At 45.1% G+C, this 18,893-nt stretch overlaps 1 protein-coding gene across 1 annotated transcript in view; it reads right to left on the reverse strand.

The window, feature by feature from the left end:
- Positions 1-1,601: 1,601 nt before the first annotated feature.
- GCH1 (GTP cyclohydrolase 1) overlaps positions 1,602-18,893 on the reverse strand; it is a 208,800-nt gene continuing 191,508 nt past the window's right edge. The window contains exon 6 of the mRNA XM_085626829.1: positions 1,602-6,483. Coding sequence (XP_085482955.1) covers positions 6,357-6,483 — 127 coding nt within the window. The 3' untranslated portion in view covers positions 1,602-6,356. The remainder of the gene's footprint in view (positions 6,484-18,893) is intronic.

Consider the following 18,893-nt stretch of genomic DNA (forward strand, 5'->3'; position numbering starts at 1 on the left):
CCAGCAAAGTTCTTACTTCCTGAATGCTAACAGATCCGAGGTAACTAGAACCTGTGGATACAGCTGTATCAGTGAGCTACAGAATCCCGGATCACATGGGCTGCAAGACAGTTAGCAGCCAGGGGCGACTGTTCTGTAATGGTGGAGGAGTATCGACCCACTGCCAAGAGCCAGTAGATGATAAATAAAGTTGCTGTCTGGGCCGCGCAATAAGTATAGGGCGGGCCAGGTATGGCAGGGAGGAGGAGTAGTGTGCACTTATAAGTGTGCAGGTCTGTTTGGCCAGCCGTCCAAACAGACGTGCACTTATGTTTCTCCAACCCAGCTGTGTTGCGCAGCCAGGTTAGAGAAAAGCCACAGGGTTTAAGGCACTGTCTCAGGGGCAAACAAGACCACTCAGACCAATCCTGGTGCTGCTCTAATTGCTATGAGAGCAGAGTCTGGATTGGGTGGGGATCCTGTTCCCTGAGGTCCATCCACATCCGGACTGGACGAGAGGAGCAACGAGGCAGCTGGGAGCGTCAGCAGGAGTGGAGTGGCAATTAAATCTTTGAAAAACTTTTTAGCACTCCCCAACTCCTCCTCCCCTTCCCGCCTCACCATCCTAGAAAGGTGTCAGCCACCACTGCAAGCAGCTGGTGCTTAGACGTTTGTTGCATGCATTGCATGCATAAATTCTGTTTTGCACATTGATGCTTACAATATTGACTTTGCCAAAGCATATGCAGCACCAATAAGCACTACTTTCTTTATAGCGTGCATATAGGAATTAAAAAATGTGACAGTGTAATAGTTCAGTGTACTTTCAGATGTAAAATAGCTTCCCTACTGGTCAGTTGTTTGTCTGATTGCCTGGGTGCAACACAGAGACAATTGTACTTTTTCATCCGTATCTCTTATCCACCACAACTCTACTGCAGCCCACACAAACCACCCTGACCCAGCTACTCAGTGTCATTCTGTGTTGAGTAAGATTATGCATAAACCTGCCAAGTTCCCTAAAGGCCATTTCCTAAATTAATAAAAGCCTCACCCCTTGTAAATGGCTCTCAGTTACACTTCCATGGCCACGTCCTCTTTAAGGGCACCCACCTTTTTCATTCCACCTAAAGCACTGGAAATATTACCCAAGTGGCTGATTTAATACCCTAAGGTCACACTCACACAGCATATAATCACATTAAATCCTTGAGCAGTGGTGTATGATGAACATAGTTCATGGTGTAGCCTAATTGCTGTGTAAAAATCATCTTTCCTCCCTTTCTCATTGGACCATAATGTCACAAACATTTATCACATGTCCTGGTAACAGTCAATATCATGATAGAATTATATATATCTGCACTCTGACAAAAAAAAAAGAAAATATGAATAAGTTGTGCTTTTATAATAATGTGCAACAATATGGAATAAGTAAACAACATTTACTTTGCAAATCACACACACACACACACACACTGCTTTTCCTCTAGCATTGCAAATACAACAATTGAGGTCTCACTCAAATGTTCATCATTATCACTGCACACAACGGTGCTCACTTTTCTTGTTGAATAACTCACGTGTAAACTTACTGAACAAAGCATCGAGATAGGCGAATAGAATCTAAATACTGTACTTTAATACTTTAAAAACATAATTGGCTCCAGCATTTAATATTCTACATTTACATAAGTTACATATACATGAAAAATAAACTTCATTTCAAAATCATACAATGTTTCTAAAAGTCCAAGGCCACAAGTAGGCTACATATTATATATAAAATAACAGCTATGCTCCATAGATTAAAGGCCAATTGCAAATACATAATGGAATGTATATCGTGGTTGTGTTAAACAGTAGATATGCGATTGTACAAAGTTTTATAGATTATTACTCTTGGCTGATCTGTGCATGTGGTCGATGACATATTGTCTTTTCAAGTATTCAAGTTACAAACAAAAATACATAATCAGAGCGTAATCAGAAAGGGTGAAATTAGAGCAATAAATTAAAATCTGGTTAGATTGTGAGTATGAGTACAGATGGTTTCATCTAAAAGGGATGGTCGCATGGAATCGGTGAGGCAGTAAGAAGAGATTGCTTAGACTGCTCTGTAGGTCTTGTGTGGTGTGATCTTTGTACTGTAAATGGAGTTGAGTAGTCACATTTATTTTCACTGGCCTAGAATAAATGTTTCATCCGGATTACGGGGTAATTTACTAAAGGGCAACAGAAAATCCATTCTTAATGGGATAAAATGCTGCCTCTGATATCAGCGGTAGAGTGAAATATTAGGGCTTCATTCAATCGCTCAAAGAGTTTGAAACACAATTTAGCTTATTGTATGCTTGTGCTGGATTTTCCTCACAATAAGAACAATTTAAGGTTCCTAATATCATGAGGTTTATAAATGACTATCAGTAAATCACAAAATAAATGTATTTTTTACACTCTAATTTTGTATTCTAAATATGTGGGCTTAAAATCTTTGGTCTTCTCTTCACTAACAAAAACAAAAAGAATGATACAAAATGTGCTTTATTTGGACTTCATGATCATCAAACTTTAGCATATACTGAAAAATGTTTTAAAAATGTTAATCTGTGATGTAGAAAGTCTACAAAAAGTGAGCTTATATTTTTAACCCAGCATCTGATACACTTCCACATCGTTCTTATCGCTGGTAAGATTGGACAAAAAATAATCAATTGGTACAGATACTTTTTTAGTAGAATGGGACATCCTCTGACAGTTTTAATTTCGAAAAGTCCCATATACTTAAGGCTACTAAGAAACCATTTTCATCCCATCATGGAAATGTTATAATATTTTTGTACTTAAAAGGATATTTTTGCTTTAACTTGCACGATAAGTGGCCTATCCACCCTAACGTCTGCTCACTTTGTAAGAAAGGCTTACAACTCTTTTCCATGAGAGCGCTGGGCTATGCAAGTTTTCTGAATAGCCACACAAGCAAAAGGTGCACTCAATGAATAAACATGTGAACAGTTTGCAAAGTTTGTGGATATCCTGAAAATCAGACGCGGCTCCAGCTCTAATGGACCAAGGTTGAACTAATATGCTTATACTTTCTGTTGGCTTTAAAATTATTTAGATATGGCTGTTGCTGTTTACTGCACAAACTGTAATGAAGATGCGCCTGTTCAAAAATTAGAGTTTGCAATCACTCCCTCAATAGCCCTCTACGCGGTCTAGACTCAAACCTTTGGAGACCACAGGCAACTTACCTGAATGCCTGTCAAGAAGAGGCGTTTGCATCAAGCAGAATTATATTTTGAGAGTGGGATGGTGTAGTTTGGGGTATGCTACAGTCGTTGTGCCTACGGTAGTAATTATCCGTGCCCATGCCCAATCCTCATGATTCATAGGCACCTTCAAAGTATCACTTAACACTGGGCAAGTAGGTAGTGAACAGTGGTCCATCACGTGCTCTTCGGCACTGGACTATAGTATAAAGTGTAATATGGCAGAACAATTAAATGTTATTTTGAGAGGCACAAAATAGTTTACAACACATTAAAACATAAACTTAACAATTCTATAAGCTGATAGCCACAGTGATACAAACGGAGATTTGTCATGTATGTTGTTTAAAGCTGAAGAGCTGGATGTTATACAAACAATCCAAGCTGAAGCAAATTAATATATAAACGTAGGATAAAAGCCACTGTGGGTTCACATGTTCTCAGCAAGTTCTTGCTTGCTAATTTCAATTACAAACTATGAATTAAATAATTAACACTTTCTCTGCACTCACATTACACGCTAAATTAATTTTTGACTCACATAACATGTATATTGATAACATCAGAACATCATTATAATTGGAATAATAAGGCTGTAACTTTAGGACAAACATGTTGAAAGACAGGAACATTATATGACTGTTCTAGAGTAGGCTCATGCATACTGCCTGACAAATTTATCGGCGGGAGGTACAACAGGAAATCTTCAACTGATCTTTAACTTGAAGCAAAGAGAAGTAGGCGAGTGAGTACACTTCTACAGGGCACTGTATAGATAAAATCCATCAAAAGGTGAAATCCTATGCTATGCATAAGTAAGGAGGCTGAGAAGGAGTAAACACAGGTTTCAAGCAGTGATCGCAAACCAACTTGGAAATATTTTAGGAGAAGGTGTCATGGAAGAGTGCTACAATGCAAATGTAAAGCGTTCCTAGCCCGGAATGTTTATCGGGAGAAGTGGGAGAACCGTATCTCTCTAGTTCCATGTGTAGTCACACAGCACCAAATAAAGTTATCGCTATGCTGGGACAGACTCAACAATGCAGCATTATATTTACCTCTGGGAGCAGATCAGCCGTATTAGTCCCTGGAAAACTAGATCAGCTGTGCTGAAAAGTGCTGGTGTTGTCATTTCAGAATTGTAACAGAAACACTGAAAAGTGCTGGTTATTTTATTCACAATTTAAATCCTTAACTGAGAATGTTCCAATAAAAGTACCCTGCTGAGAAGTGGTGCTAGAGTCTAAAACTGGCATGGGCTTTCATGCTTAGTGACTCCCTTATAATTGCCTACAGTAATGCGCCCGCTGTGGGGTAGGCCCAGCGGACTTCTTCCACTAGGTTTGGAATTGCCCGCGTTTGGGGAGCTACTGGGGGGAGATTGAGCTTGAACTGACGGAGGTCCTGGGGTGGGAGGTCCCCCATGACCCCAAAATGGCTTTGTTGGTGATAACGGATGGTTTGGACAGATCCCGCAACGAAAAATATTTCCTAACTACTGCTCTGGTAGTAGCTAAAAGAGATATTGCTGCCGCCTGGAAGCAGGTCGATCCACCCAATTGTGCTAAATGGAGGAGGGGCGTGGACTGGTGTGCCGCACAAGAACGGACAGTATATGTTGCACGGGGATGCCCCAAAAAGTTTCGTAGAGTATGGGGAAAATGGTTAGGGGGCGTATTCTAGGGGGGGGGAGCACGGGGGAGGGAGGCGGGAGGCCAAGGGAGGGGAGGGAGGATTTCGTTACTGCCTGATATTGAGCCCATGATATGTCATTTTGATGCCAGTTTTATTGGTCTGTTGTATGTATCTTTTATGTTTGGTCTTTTACAAGAAAATAAAAATGTGATTATCCCAAAAGAAATTGCCTACAGTAACTGTGTACTGCATGCACGCAGGCGCACATACGCAAACACACACAAGTTCATACTCAACACACAAAAGTGTAAGTCAAATGTAGTGCACTTGTCAATACATTGTCTTTTAAATTGCAAATGATCCTAAATGATAATGACAAAGGTTATTAAATTTAATCAGTGCTAAGCAGTCTGTTTTCCCCAGGAGTGATTTAACACTCATCTGAAGTGTGCACTGGTGCTTGGGAGTCAAACTCCCTTGCAGAGAGTTTTTGTTCCCCTGCGACAGAGCGCTTTACGGTTAGTTGGATCTATTTTCAGTGGTGTGCCTGTACAGTTTGAAATAAACTGAATCTATTGATACATTTATGGCATGGGAACCTATGTGAAATCCATCACTAAAGTCTTCACTGCACGAGACCGGGGAACAGGGGCTTTCATTAGACACTTAAATCACTTGGAATGCAAATGCAATTGAAGAACCACGTTTTCCATGACTGACATAAGCTGTTAAGTGGCTGCTCTAGTGTATCAACTCTTGATTTCATTTATTTCAGATTACCATAAAACAGCGATTGCGTCTGACTGTTAGAGTATATGGTTGTAAACAATTTGATGACAGTTGTACTCTGCCACCCATCTATCTTTCATCACAAACTAATCTAATTTCATTTTACATGCTAGGCCTCAAGATTTATGTGTGCTAATGAATTCCCACTTATTGAGAATGGAAAAGAGCTAGATGGAAGTAAAACATTGAACATGAGAAGAGTTTACCAATGTCAGGCGCCATCTTGAACTCAACTGTGGGCCAAAGTTGTTTACACGGCCAGTCAAAAGTAGTTGTAACTGAAGGTTTGTTATAGCAGAGACGGCTGGGAGGAGGGTATGCTATTGATGCTAGCGGGAAGCGCATTCATTGTATAAAGATGAAAGCCTATTGTTGAAGGAGAAAACATTTTAGGAAACAGCGTCTAATTGATGGGGGTTGTGAATACTATCCTCACACAATTGGTTTTTTTTTTACTGGACAGTTTCAGGCATTTTTTGTCATGCGCATCTACAGTTGAGCCTACCCAGAGAAACACAACATGTCCTTTAACACTTGAAACGGCAAACATGTACAATGCTTTCTACTGCACACACTGACATGTTACACAATTTAGGATTACCACAGTTTAACCCACGCACTGTAAAGCAGACAGTGCGTCTTTGACAACACAGTCAGTACGTCAGATGAATGTGATGCCTTTTATCTTCTGATGAGTGTTAAAAACTCTTCTCGGGTTTTGGGGTCTTCCCGGAAAACTCCAAGCATTGTGCTTGTAACGGTTTTGCTGTTCATTTTCTGCACCCCACGCATCACCATGCACATATGTCTGTGAGGAAGTAAGACAATACGGTCACTAACAGCCGACAGACACAGGAAGCACATTTTAATGTAAAAAAAAAAATACAATTCTGAGTGTTACTAATTCCATTTGTAAAGATGAAATCATTAGTTCGGGTATCGGAGTAGGCAGCAGTTTGCGACACGTTTCTGCACATAATAGCTGTTACAACATTGCATGATTAACTGAGTCCAAACTCGGCTCATTTTGATTGGCTAACCACATCCACCAGCTGAGACTTACATGCATCTGGAGACAGAAGGCAACGTGAGGATTAGGCCCCCTTTGAAAGCAATGAAGCTGTATTGGTGTAAAACGGGGGTGTCCACCGAGACTCCATGAAGGCAGGAGCAATGTAAGCTTTAAAAACGCTACTTACCAGTAGCAGGAGATAATGTGTTATCTCCACTTCATTTTGCTTCCGAGCAGGCAGACTGTAGTGTCGCGGTCTAGTTGACGCGCACTACGTCAGGGGTAGGAATGCGCGTAGCGGCCATATTGGACGCTACTGCGCATGCGCGTTAGTCAGCGCGGCGCGAGAGAAGCGAACGGAGCTTGTAGCCCGGCGCTCTCTCGGTGAAGTGGATTAATAGTTGAATAAAAGCATTTTGCAACGTTACAACTAGTCTCCTGCATATCCTTGGGTAGTACCAGCCCCCTACTGAGAGAGGTAACTTTACAGTGGCGACGAGGCTCGGACAGAGCGGACCCGGTGACCCTCAGTGAAGGAGGTGCCCCCCAACCAGCACATAGGAGGTAGTCCTACGCAGGGGGACGACACAACACGTGGAGAGCAGATCCAGGAGGTTGAGGACAGACTCCAACGCACCGAGAGAGCGCGGCAGCGGCGGACGGACGCCAGAGGAAGGCACGAGAGCAGTAAGTGTGCCGTCCACGTGGTAGAAGACAGTCAGGGGCGTACCGGGTGCGGCAGCAGAGACCCTGGCGGAATCTGGTGGAGACGGCGCAGGCAGCTCCAACGAGATCCCAGCGACCCGAAGAAGAGGGGAAAGGACAGAAGCGCCAGGTAGCCCGAGGAAACAAGCGGACGTCAAGATGAGTGCGCAGGCATCAGCATTAACGACGCCGGTCCCGTTCCTCCCACGGCCAGGAGAACCCCAAATGAAATGGGAAGACTGGAGGGAGTACTTCAAAAATTACCTAGAAGCGCTGGAAGATGAGAACGAGGAGGCGTTCTCCAGCGCCAGAAGGAAGAGGATACTCTTGCACAACCTGGGACCAGAAGGCATACGGGTATTCCAAAACCTAAAACCGGTCGCCAGGCAGGCAGCGGACACCGACGTGTTCAAACACGCCCTGGAAGATTTGGACAACCACTATCGTCCTGCAGTATGTACCTCCATCGACCGCTACAAATTCCAGCAGAGGAAGCAAGAAGCGGGGGAAACAATAGATGATTATGTGGCGGCACTGAGGAAACTTGCGATAACATGCAAATACGGAGTTTTACAAGACGAATTCATCAAAGACCAAATCGTGATGCATACGACAAGCAAATCAGTGCAAGATAAATTGTGGGCGAGTGGAGACGCGACGCTGAAAGACGTGATCGCCATAGTGAAGAGGGCAGAGCTGACCAAGCGCTGCGCAGAAGCAGCAAAGAGAGATCAAGCCCCAAGACTCACGATAAACAAGGTAGACGACGCGGACCAGTATGGAAGAGGAAAACCGGCGCCTGGAGACTACAGAGGATCATACAAGGCGAAAGGAAAACCGGGACAGCCGTGGAAGCCAGACAAGGGAGAAACGGTGAGATGCTACAGATGCGGGAGCCCGAGCCACACGGCACATGACAAACGGTGCCCTGCCTTCAGAGCCAAATGTGCATATTGCGGCCTGGTCGGCCACTACGAGAAGGTGTGCAGAAAGAAAGGGAAACAACGCGCGGTGAAATTCGTGGCGCAGGACATAGGTGAAGAAGAAGACGGCCAGGAGGAAGACGACGAAGTCCTGTGCGTGGAAGACCAGGCACTGGGCATCGAGGGAAAAAGAGCGTGCAAGCCCCAGTGCGACATGCTCATCGGAGGAGTAGGAATCACCATAGTGGCGGATTCGGGGTCCCCTTACACGATTGTCCAAAGATCGGTATGGAACGAGAGGTTCGAACCCACACTGGGCCCACGCCTGGATCCACCCGACATACGACCAGTCACCTACACAGGGGAACCCATCCCGATGGTAGGATTCAGGAGACTGCCGTTCCAGTTCAAAGAACGCAGCGCCCACTGTAAACTATATGTCGCGGAGAAGGGACCATCAGTCCTTGGGTGGATGGACCAAGGAGAGTTGGGCATACAGCTGAACCCAGGAGGGGACATCCAAGTGCTGGTGACTTTGGACGGAGAAGAGTTGACAGCAGCGAAATGGCGGAGCGGACACCCGAAAGAGTTCGGCGGCAAGATTGGTAAACTTGAGAAGTTTACCCACAAGATCGTCCTCAAGGAGAACGCCAGCCCGGTGGCACATAGAGTAAGGAACATACCGATCGCAGTGAGAGAGGCAGTACAACAGGAACTACACCGACTGGAAGACGGGGGAATCATCGAACCGATCGACAGCGCGGAGTGGTTGGCGCCACTGGTGGTGGCCATGAAACCGTCAGGCAAGGTGCGCTTATGTGTGGATCTCCGTGAATTAAACAAATGCATCGTGGTAGAGAAATTCCCCTTACCGCGCATAGAGGAAATGTTGGCCCGCACGAAAGGCGTGAAATGGTTCTCCACCATCGACCTGCAATCGGCATACCACCAAGTGGTGCTGCATCCCGCGAGCAAGAAACTGACGTCATTCATAACGCCGTTTGGATGCTAACAATTCTGTCGCATGCCCTTCGGACTAGCGTCCGCAGCAGCAGTGTTCCAAAAGCTGATGGCCCGCCTATTCAAGGGTATAGAGGGAGTGCAATACTTCCAGGATGATATCCTAGTAATGGGGAAGGAGCTAGAAGACCACGACGAGAAGTTGGAAGAGGTGTTAAAGATCTTGGAGGAACACGGACTGACGGCGGAGCGGGAGAAGTGTCATTTCGGAATGACATCAGTCACATACCTGGGGCATGAGATAGGAGAACACGGGATAACACTGAAGAAAGGGAACGTGAAGGCCATCTGTGACGCGCCCCCTCCCACATCCAAGGAAGAAGTAAGGTCCTTTCTGGGAATGGCGGAATACTACAGCAAGTTTGTCCACCATTTCGCCACGAAAACACACAACATGAGACAACTCACGAGGGACAAGACAGTGTTTGCATGGACGGAAGAGGAGCAAGAAGAATTTGACACAGTGAAACGCGAAATCAGCCAGGCGATCCCGCTGCATGGGTACCACCCCCGGGGAAGATCCATATTGATGATGGACGCAAGCGAAAAAGGGCTAGGAGCGGTACTCATGCAGGAAAGGCCAGAAGGTGGGACGGAGACGATCAGCTTCGCGTCCAGAACATTGACGTCTCCTGAACAAAAGTTCAGCGTAATCGAAAAAGAGATGCTAGCCGTGGTCTGGGCCATGGGAAAGTACCGCCAGTTCCTGTGGGGCACACGTTTTCAAGTGAAGACAGACCACAAACCCCTAGTGAAGGTTTTGACGTCCTGCGGCCATGCTAGCGCCACACCCCGGATTGCAAAAATGACGCTGAAACTCCTGGAGTACAGGTACGACGTGGAGTACATTCCTGGTTCGAGGAACAAGATAGCGGATTACCTCAGCAGGGCGTCAGCAATGGAAAGGGCCACCAGTGGCACAGAGGAAGAAGACGAGATGGTAGCCCTGATGGACGATCCGGAAAAGACCATCAGTAAACAGGAGTGGGCAGACGCGTATGCAGCAGACGGAGATCTGGGCGACATCAAGGAGTACATTATACAAGGGTGGCCGGAGAGGAGACGACAGAAGCCCAAGGTCCGGCAGTTCTATGAGGTTCGAGAGGAGCTGTCGGTGGGGAACGACGGAGTGTTCGTGTACAGAGGGAACAGAGTGGTACCACCGGAGAATATAATACCGGACCTGCTATCCATATTACACGAAGGACACCTGGGAATTGTGAAGACGAAGGCCAGGACCAAACAAACGTATTGGTGGCCGGGGATGGACATGCAAGTAGAAAGGCACGTGAGAGACTGCGCGCAGTGCCAAGGAGCGGACAAAATACTAAAGCCAATGAGGCCGGCACTAGGGAAATTCGCGATTCCCAGCAACCCATGGGAAGAGGTGGCAGTGGACATCTTAGGACCCATACTGGACGATCAGGGGATACCGAAATACCTATGCGTATTGGTGGACAAGTACTCAAAGTGGCCAGAGGTACACACCCAAGAGGTCATGGACACAGACACAATATTGCGCTTCCTCAAGGAGGTGTTCCTCAGGGAAGGCATCCCCAGAACGATAATCAGTGACAATGGTCCCAATTCACCTCGGACAAATGGTCCAAATTTGCAGAAAGGAACGGCATAATACTCAGGCACACGTTGATTTATCATCCGGCCAGTAACGTAGAGAGGTTCAATAGGGTACTCATGGGCTCCATACAGGCCGCCATCACGAGGGGCAAAGACTGGGAAAAGGAAGTACAAAGCACCATCTGGGCATACCGCATCACCCCCACCGGTACGGGGTACAGCCCCTTCCAAATCCTACGAGGAAGGCAACCATTCACCAGAGACAATGTTGCTTGGCAAGAGAAGACAATCACCAGCAAGTGGTCTCCAGCGGTTGTACAACACAATCTGGAACAGGCACAACGCATTTACACGGAACACTACAACCGCAACAGAAAGGTGAAGGAGGCAAGGTTGGAAAAAGGGGAGTGGGTCAGAGTGAAGCTGGCAACCCTAAAGCGAAAGGGAGAAAGCAAGTACTCCCCACCCCTAAGAGTGGAAGAAGTGTATGACCGAGCAGCGTTGCTCAGTGACGGAAACGTGTGGTCCCATGACCGCATGGCTAAGTGCAACAAAATCTTACAATGGCCCCGGGAGGACTCGGAAGGGGCGACACCATCAGAAGGCACGACAAGGGGAGCAGGAGCTCCTAAGGGAGAATGCGGAGAGAACAGGAGAGAAGAACAAGACGGAGAGAGAGACATACAGGATGGATGGGCCCCAGAGGAAAGAGCCCGGGAAGACGATGAGGATGGAGAGAGAGAGGGCCAGGGCACTCCGGAAGGTAGAAGAGGGAGCCCGGTCGCAGAAGGAGGTCAAGAAGGACATACCACCCTGGTAAGACACACCCGGGTTGGGCGAGCTGTGGTGAGACCAGCCAAGTTCAGAGACTATGAAATGGACTGACCACCGGGGTAGGCATATTGTGTTGTGTGGTATAAAAGGGGGAGATATGTAGTGTCGCGGTCTAGTTGACGCGCACTACGTCAGGGGTAGGAATGCACGTAGCGACCATATTGGACGCTACTGCGCATGCGCGTTAGTCAGCGCGGCGCGAGAGAAGCGAACGGAGCTTGTAGCCCGGCGCTCTCTCGGTGAAGTGGATTAATAGTTGAATAAAAGCATTTTGCAACGTTACAACTAGTCTCCTGCATATCCTTGGGTAGTACCAGCCCCCTACTGAGAGAGGTAACTTTACACAGACCTACTTAGAACAGGTACAGAAACCTTTTTTTTAGTTTTAATGGACATAACTGAAAAATATGATTCTTAATGGCCCAACGAACATGTACCGTTGCTGTTCAAATGAGTGTAAACTAAAGACATAGTTTTAACACACAAAGATGACTACAAAAATAGAATAAAAAATGGAAAGAAAAAAAAAACTCTGGTAAAACTAAGTATAAGCCCACCAGTTCTGGCCCTGAAGTGCACTTCTAATAGGTGAATTTGTACATGCGACAAGGCAAATCACTGTTACCGACAGTGCAAAATGGCGGCAGTGGGCTGACCAACTGTCTCATGCTATATGCTGTGGTGACAAAAGCAACAGCTGAACAGACCAATGGATGACGAGGGCTGGCCCAAAGTTCCTCTATGTATGTTTACATTTTTTATTTGTGATGTTTTATTATTAGATAAGGCTTACAAACATTAAAGCTGTCTTTAGACCAGACCTAAAACAAACACTGGCAATGCCATTAAGTCTCAGGTCTAGAAGGCTCAGCTATTGGCTTTGCCAATGCTTTTTGCCATTCACATGTGAATGAAAGCATGAATGAGCATGCACACACAAGGCCTGCAATGTTGCAAAGAGTTTTTATTAATGAAAATCCATTTCAAAACAGGCAACAGTGCAGATGCGTGCGCTGTGCACATGTGTGCATATCGAAGCATGCATACTAATGCCTGGTGTCCATTTATTTTGTTATCGGTATAACACGGACGAGGGCCATGGTAGAATGGTTTTGTGATGTGTATCTGTATAGTGCACAACTCACCTGGCAGTGTATTCTGGCGCTGAAGCAGGAGCTGTACATGAGCTGTAGGGGCCAGGGTCAGGGCTAGGTGAAGAGCACTGTCTTCAGTTTCTTGCGGAATTCAAGAACTAAGGAGGAGGCTCCGGTGTGCAGGGGCAGGTTGTTCCAGCATTGAGGAGCAAGTCGAGAGACGGCATTACCGCCAGATCTGGGTCTGCATATGAGGGAGAGGGGGTTTGCGAGTAGGAATCTGGCTGCGCAGAGCTGTTTGGTAGGTTTGTGGAAGTTTATTAAATTGTTGAGATAAGAAGGGCAAATGTAGCGTACAGATGGTAAACAAGTGAAAGTAAAAAAAGAAGAGAAGTGCCAACCAATGCACATAAAACAAGCATTTGCAATGCAATAGGTCTCGCATTTGCAAGAGTTTGAGCTATTCGCATTGTAAATGACAATGCCTACTATTTATGTGTTGTTTTTAAAAAACATTGTCATTTAAAATGCCAATAGCTTAAACGTTCGCACATGCGAGACCTATTGCATTGCAAATGGTTCTTCGCACGTGCTATAATTGTTTTTTAAACGCGTTAGGAGAGAGTGTGAAATAAAATATATACAATGTTGCATGAGGGGTGATTGCACATGGAGGAGGGGCCTACACGTACCCACAGATATCAGTGAGAAAAGTTCATCAACATTTGGGCAAATCTATATTACAAAGACAGAAATCTGACCACTGTGTTATACTTTTAGTCGGAAATATTTTTCGAGAGGGCAGTGTAGTGGATAGCGAATTGTTGCATGCAGGGGGCACACATGATTAAGGACACCTGGCAGCCATGCCACCGTATACTGTTTCCTCTTGTTTAATGTTGTACCGGAGAATGTGTGGCAGACAGCCTAGCCGCGGAGCCAGCTAAGTACACCCCCTCCCTTTCCCTTCGCCTGGGCTGTGCCCACTGTGGATATACCTGGACCAAGACATCGGTGTTAGTAACAAACTGAGACCGGTCATACACTGTGTCACACACTGGCTGCCATTAAAATGCCATTATCCCTCCTTGACCTGATCAGTACGGCACATGCTTCATTTCCTTAACAGAAAATGCAGCGCTACCGCGTCTCGTCAGGGGTGGTAAGCGCTACATAAATGTAATTTCAATGCAGTTTAATTCAGTGCTTAGGCTGATGTCATCTTATTTCAGGAAGATTTGGAAATATATGGTATTTCCAGGAAACCTGTTGTAAGTGTATTGATTTCAACTATATTATGAGACAGAGATGGTCACGAGACGTCCTCGAGTTCCGGGAGGCACGTGCTGCCTGGTGATGTACCCGTGGGAGAAGACACTGCAACGACACACGAGGGGTGGGGGGTCGGTCGCCGCACCTAAAACTCGTGCCGCCCGAGGCGGTCCGCCCCTCTCCGCACTATGCCACTGGGGCAGAGAGAGAAACTTAGAGGGGTAGAAAAGGGAGACTGAGAGAGAGAAAAGGGGCAACACATGACAAAAAGAATTAGAGAAAAAGAACAAGGGGAGTAAGACGAATATAGAGCTCAAGGTAAGAGGAGAGAGAGTGTGAGATAGAAGGGTAAGATACTGCGAAATAGAGAAAGTGAAATACAACAGAACAAGAAAGAGTAAAATGAAAAGAGGAGGAGAAAAGGAAACGTACAAAAAGAAAAGGACAACAAACACGAGTGAAGAACAAGCGCAAGCTCCTCGCGCTGAAAGTAAAAACAAAAAAAAGGCATGCGGACTGCAGCGGGAGAGAGAGACGGAGGGGTGCACCCATGAGTGGTGCGCGCGTGCTGGGGAGAGAAGTCTGCTCTTTTTCAAAGCACATACTCGTGTTTGTGGCGCACCGCTGCGCACTCCCGCAAGGCGTATGCCGCCACAAGCACGAGTATGTGCTTTGAAAAAGAGCTGCACGACGGCTAAAGGTCTCCTAAGCAGTGGATGCGCGCTGCGTAGGCAAGACCTAAAAAAGGAGTGAGCATCTCAGCAGCACTTTGCACCTGACAGGATATCATAAAAAATCAATGCCACGTAATGGGATGGGGAACTTTGGGTAGTATTGCACAGGGGTGGAAAAAATATAAAAAAATAATCACAGGGTACCAGTTAGGGAGAGCTTTGATGAAAGAAGAAGAAAAAACAGATAGAGAAGAAAACGCAGGGAGAGTGCAAGGCTACATGCACAACCGTGCAGTTGTGAATTTACAATAAAAATTACAGTTGCATATGCAGTGGAAGGATACAACTCATTCAGTCAAAAAAGTCAGTTGTGAGACCGAAATATCTCTGGGTGGCACCAGCACAACAACAGGGAGAAAGCCGTGGAATCAGGAGCAGACAACTGAGAAAGACAACAAAACCATTAAAGCATACGCAAGGACCTGACCCTAAGCCCAACCTATGTATGCATATTATATTGAGCACAACAGATCTGGACAAAGGACATGTAAATCTGTCTGTACGCGAGACCTAATATGGAAACAACATCTCTCTTGCTGGAAAGGTAACGCTCAACCGCCCACCAAAAAAGTTGAGTTGTTCAATATCAAAAAAAAAGAAGAAGAAAAAAAACGACCGAAGTCAGGGACATCAGACAACATTTCTTCCCTCAAGGAACTGGTATGAGAGAAAGACTGCAAGTAGAAGACATCCCTTTGATGGTGAATGTATCGTTTCAATGATGTAAATGCTGTCCTCACACAGGATTCAATACCACCGATTGCGATTGATTTGTAACTGCATTAAGGATGCTTTTTGGGTTTGGGGTAAGGGTAGGGTTTGAGCTTACACATAAAAAACTATTCACTTGCATGAGAAAAAGAACACTTGTTCTTTTTCGACAGAAGAGTAGAATGACCTGGATAAAACTGACTACCGCATCCATCTAACAATAACAAGAATAGTTATAGACTTTTTTCTTAGTGAATAGCTAATAACAGCATAGAAAGAGTAGCGGCGTACAGTAGTTTGACAATATTTGGACAGCAAAGAAAATCTTGACAGGTTTGCAAAGACGCGCAACTGAAACATTTCACAATCTATTTACTGCGCTTGCTAGTTATAAGTGAGGGCAGACGGTGGTACCGCCCCAGACTCCCGATCCATGGAAGCTCTTCCCCATGCACCCTAAGGGTTGAGGAAGTCCCAGCAAGATTATTGTAGATGGCACACTTTTCCAAATCCTGGGAGCCATCAGTAGATAAGGTGTCTCTCTACCCACTTCTGCTTGCCCTGCCATGCCTCTCCTGCCCACCTGCAACAGCACAGTCACCAAAGGAGGGAGCGATGCAATTTCACAGGCACACATGCGAAGTGAGCGGGAGACCTGTAGACAATGTTCACAGGACTAATGTATCAAACAAACAGAATGTGTCCTGCAGAGAACCACAAACTAGATCAAAACCTGCTCAAAAGAGACTAACAACAGGACTGAATTTCATAATGATGAGAACTGCTTACCATACATGACTCCCAGACAGTATTGACTGGTCTGATGTATAAAACAAACAGAATATGCCCAACAGAGAACCACAGACTAGATCAAGACATGCTCAAAAGAGGACGAAGCCTCATAATGACGCGAACTGGTTATCAAATGATTTATAAAATAAGGAAAACAAAGTTGCGCAGATACATCTGAAGAGCATTCAGTGGCACCATAGACCTGCAGTGGATGATTGATCAGTGTTCGCTTTTATCAAGTACAGCACATTGAGAGCCTGCAGGGGTAGTGACTGGACATGCACAGGGCACTGTGCTTCGTGCTGTCAAACCGTGGATTCGGGCAGTGTCCAGGGGGTAGGAGGTACATCCAGGAGCTCTCAATTAGCCTTAACGCTCCTTTTTAGGACTCAGACTGGTAATTAGAAGTGGTAGTGAAACAAGTTCACAAGGAGAACAAAAGGGGAAGAGAGAGCAAAGAAACATGCACTTCCATGGAGTGCAGAATTTAAAACAAATTACATTCCGTGAGTATGAAATGGCAGCGACACAAAAGATCCAGTAAGAACGCTGTGAGGGCCAAATGCTCTAGATCAGGGCAAACAAAAGAATTGGCGAGGAAAACCATCAAATAAAGAGCAGAAAACTGAGATAGACAGCAAAGCCATCCAATCGTGTGCAAGTGGTAAGCCAAAGCCCAGCCTATGTATATGTTTGTATTGCTAACAACAGCTCTGGGTCACACACAGCTTAAGCTGGTGTACTGAGACCTCAAAAAGGCTTGCTTTGACATAACCAAATAGCTCGGTCTCATACCAACCCCTATATGGCGAGTATATGCACAACCCGAGAATCTATGACACACCTCATACTACAAAATCAGGATATTTATATCAGATATTTTTACATACACTGAGTCGAAAGCAGAATCATTTATCACAAGGAATCCTGAAAGTGCCAGGACTCTGGTTTCAGAGATCAACCTGGTCATATCTGGGATAAACCAGATCATATATATATTTTTCTTCTCTGCTAATGCTCTAATGTCTGCATTGACGACAACACTAGTGGTGGATAGAAATGGATTGAATTTGTGGGACAAAAATAAAACAGCTAAACATTAAAAACGCACCTCGCTTTAGTATTCAGCATGGTACCCGGAACTCTTTCAAAATAACCCCTTCTGCACTTAGCGGCAAAAAGATGTAATTTTTCTGCTAAGCACAGCTCTCGTGGGGATGTGTTGGATTCTTCCAGATTTCAGGGTGCAGTACTTTATGTTGCCAAAAGAGGTCCCAAGGGTCACCTAGTTCCTGCTGTGTGCATTTTCTGCTGGTAGCCTGAGACTCCCTTATGTCCGGCACAGTAGAACAGTAAATGTTACTATACCCACAATAATATACTGCATGGCTAAATACTTACTAGGTCGCCAAGGCGAGACCCATTGAATTGCAAGTGCTTGTTTACAAATGTTGGGGAGTTGCAGGACATTAAAAAACATGGAGAATGAAAAAAATTAAAGGGGACATATAAAAGGAAGAAATGAATAACAAAAGGACTGGCCACTAGCCCAGACAATGAAGCACACTCATTTTCACGTGGATGGGCCCATTTGATCAGGCCAAATGGCATTATTCACTTGGCAGAAAAGCAAATGGCAGAAAGAGGCCACATGCGGTACGCTCTCAAGGGAGATGCAGAATGGGAAAGACACTTCAACAGGCAGAAAAGGGAGCGACAAACACCTCTATGTGTGTATTTGTATGCATGTAGAGTTTTTTGTTTAGCTTCATGTGGGTCTGACAGACACTAACCCACTTTGAAAGTCTAACTAAGAATACCACGGTACTGACTGATCTCTTTCCCTAAAGGGTTCATCTTTAGTGGCGACTAGCACCAAAATCGATGATTATTAAAATAATCTGTGAGATTCATGTAGCAGAGTACTAGTCTACAGCCTTCCACACAGTGGAATAACAATCCACGCTTAAATGCTTACTGACTTTAATAAATGCATTTCACCATAAGTAAGTCAGGCCTACTGCCTTTCTCACACCTTTGCATAATACATAGATCAGACCTATGCAATCTGATTATAAGAGTCTCCAGTGCCTTGAAGCCTTCGGGCATTTGTCTGCGCTTTATAAAGTGCCAAATCAATTAATCAATCAGTGCACCAAACAAGCTTGTAGCCTTCATCAATGGCTTCTCGCCATTACAAATTGAGGCCTCCTTTTATGATCATAAACTGGCAACCATCAGGAACAGTCACAAAATTACAAATAGATACAAAATTATAGTTCACAAAATATCCAATCTCTGTGAAAGGGGCCCGGTAAGGATTATCACGCTGCAAATCTTCAACCCAAGTGTTTTCCAGAGGAAGTAATCAATACCAAAAGTCTTGTCTACAACAGTCATTTTTGAAATTCCATACAACATATCTGTCTACAGCCTTTCTAAAGTGTGAGATCACTCCTGCTAAAAGGCCTATTGGCTTTAACAAAGCTTTTGACAATGACGTGGCCAGGCTCACTGCCTTTGTTGTAACTTTTCATAATAAA

The sequence above is a fragment of the Triturus cristatus genome, chromosome 9 (genome assembly GCF_964204655.1).
Source record: "Triturus cristatus chromosome 9, aTriCri1.1, whole genome shotgun sequence".
Lineage (NCBI taxonomy): Eukaryota > Metazoa > Chordata > Amphibia > Caudata > Salamandridae > Triturus > Triturus cristatus.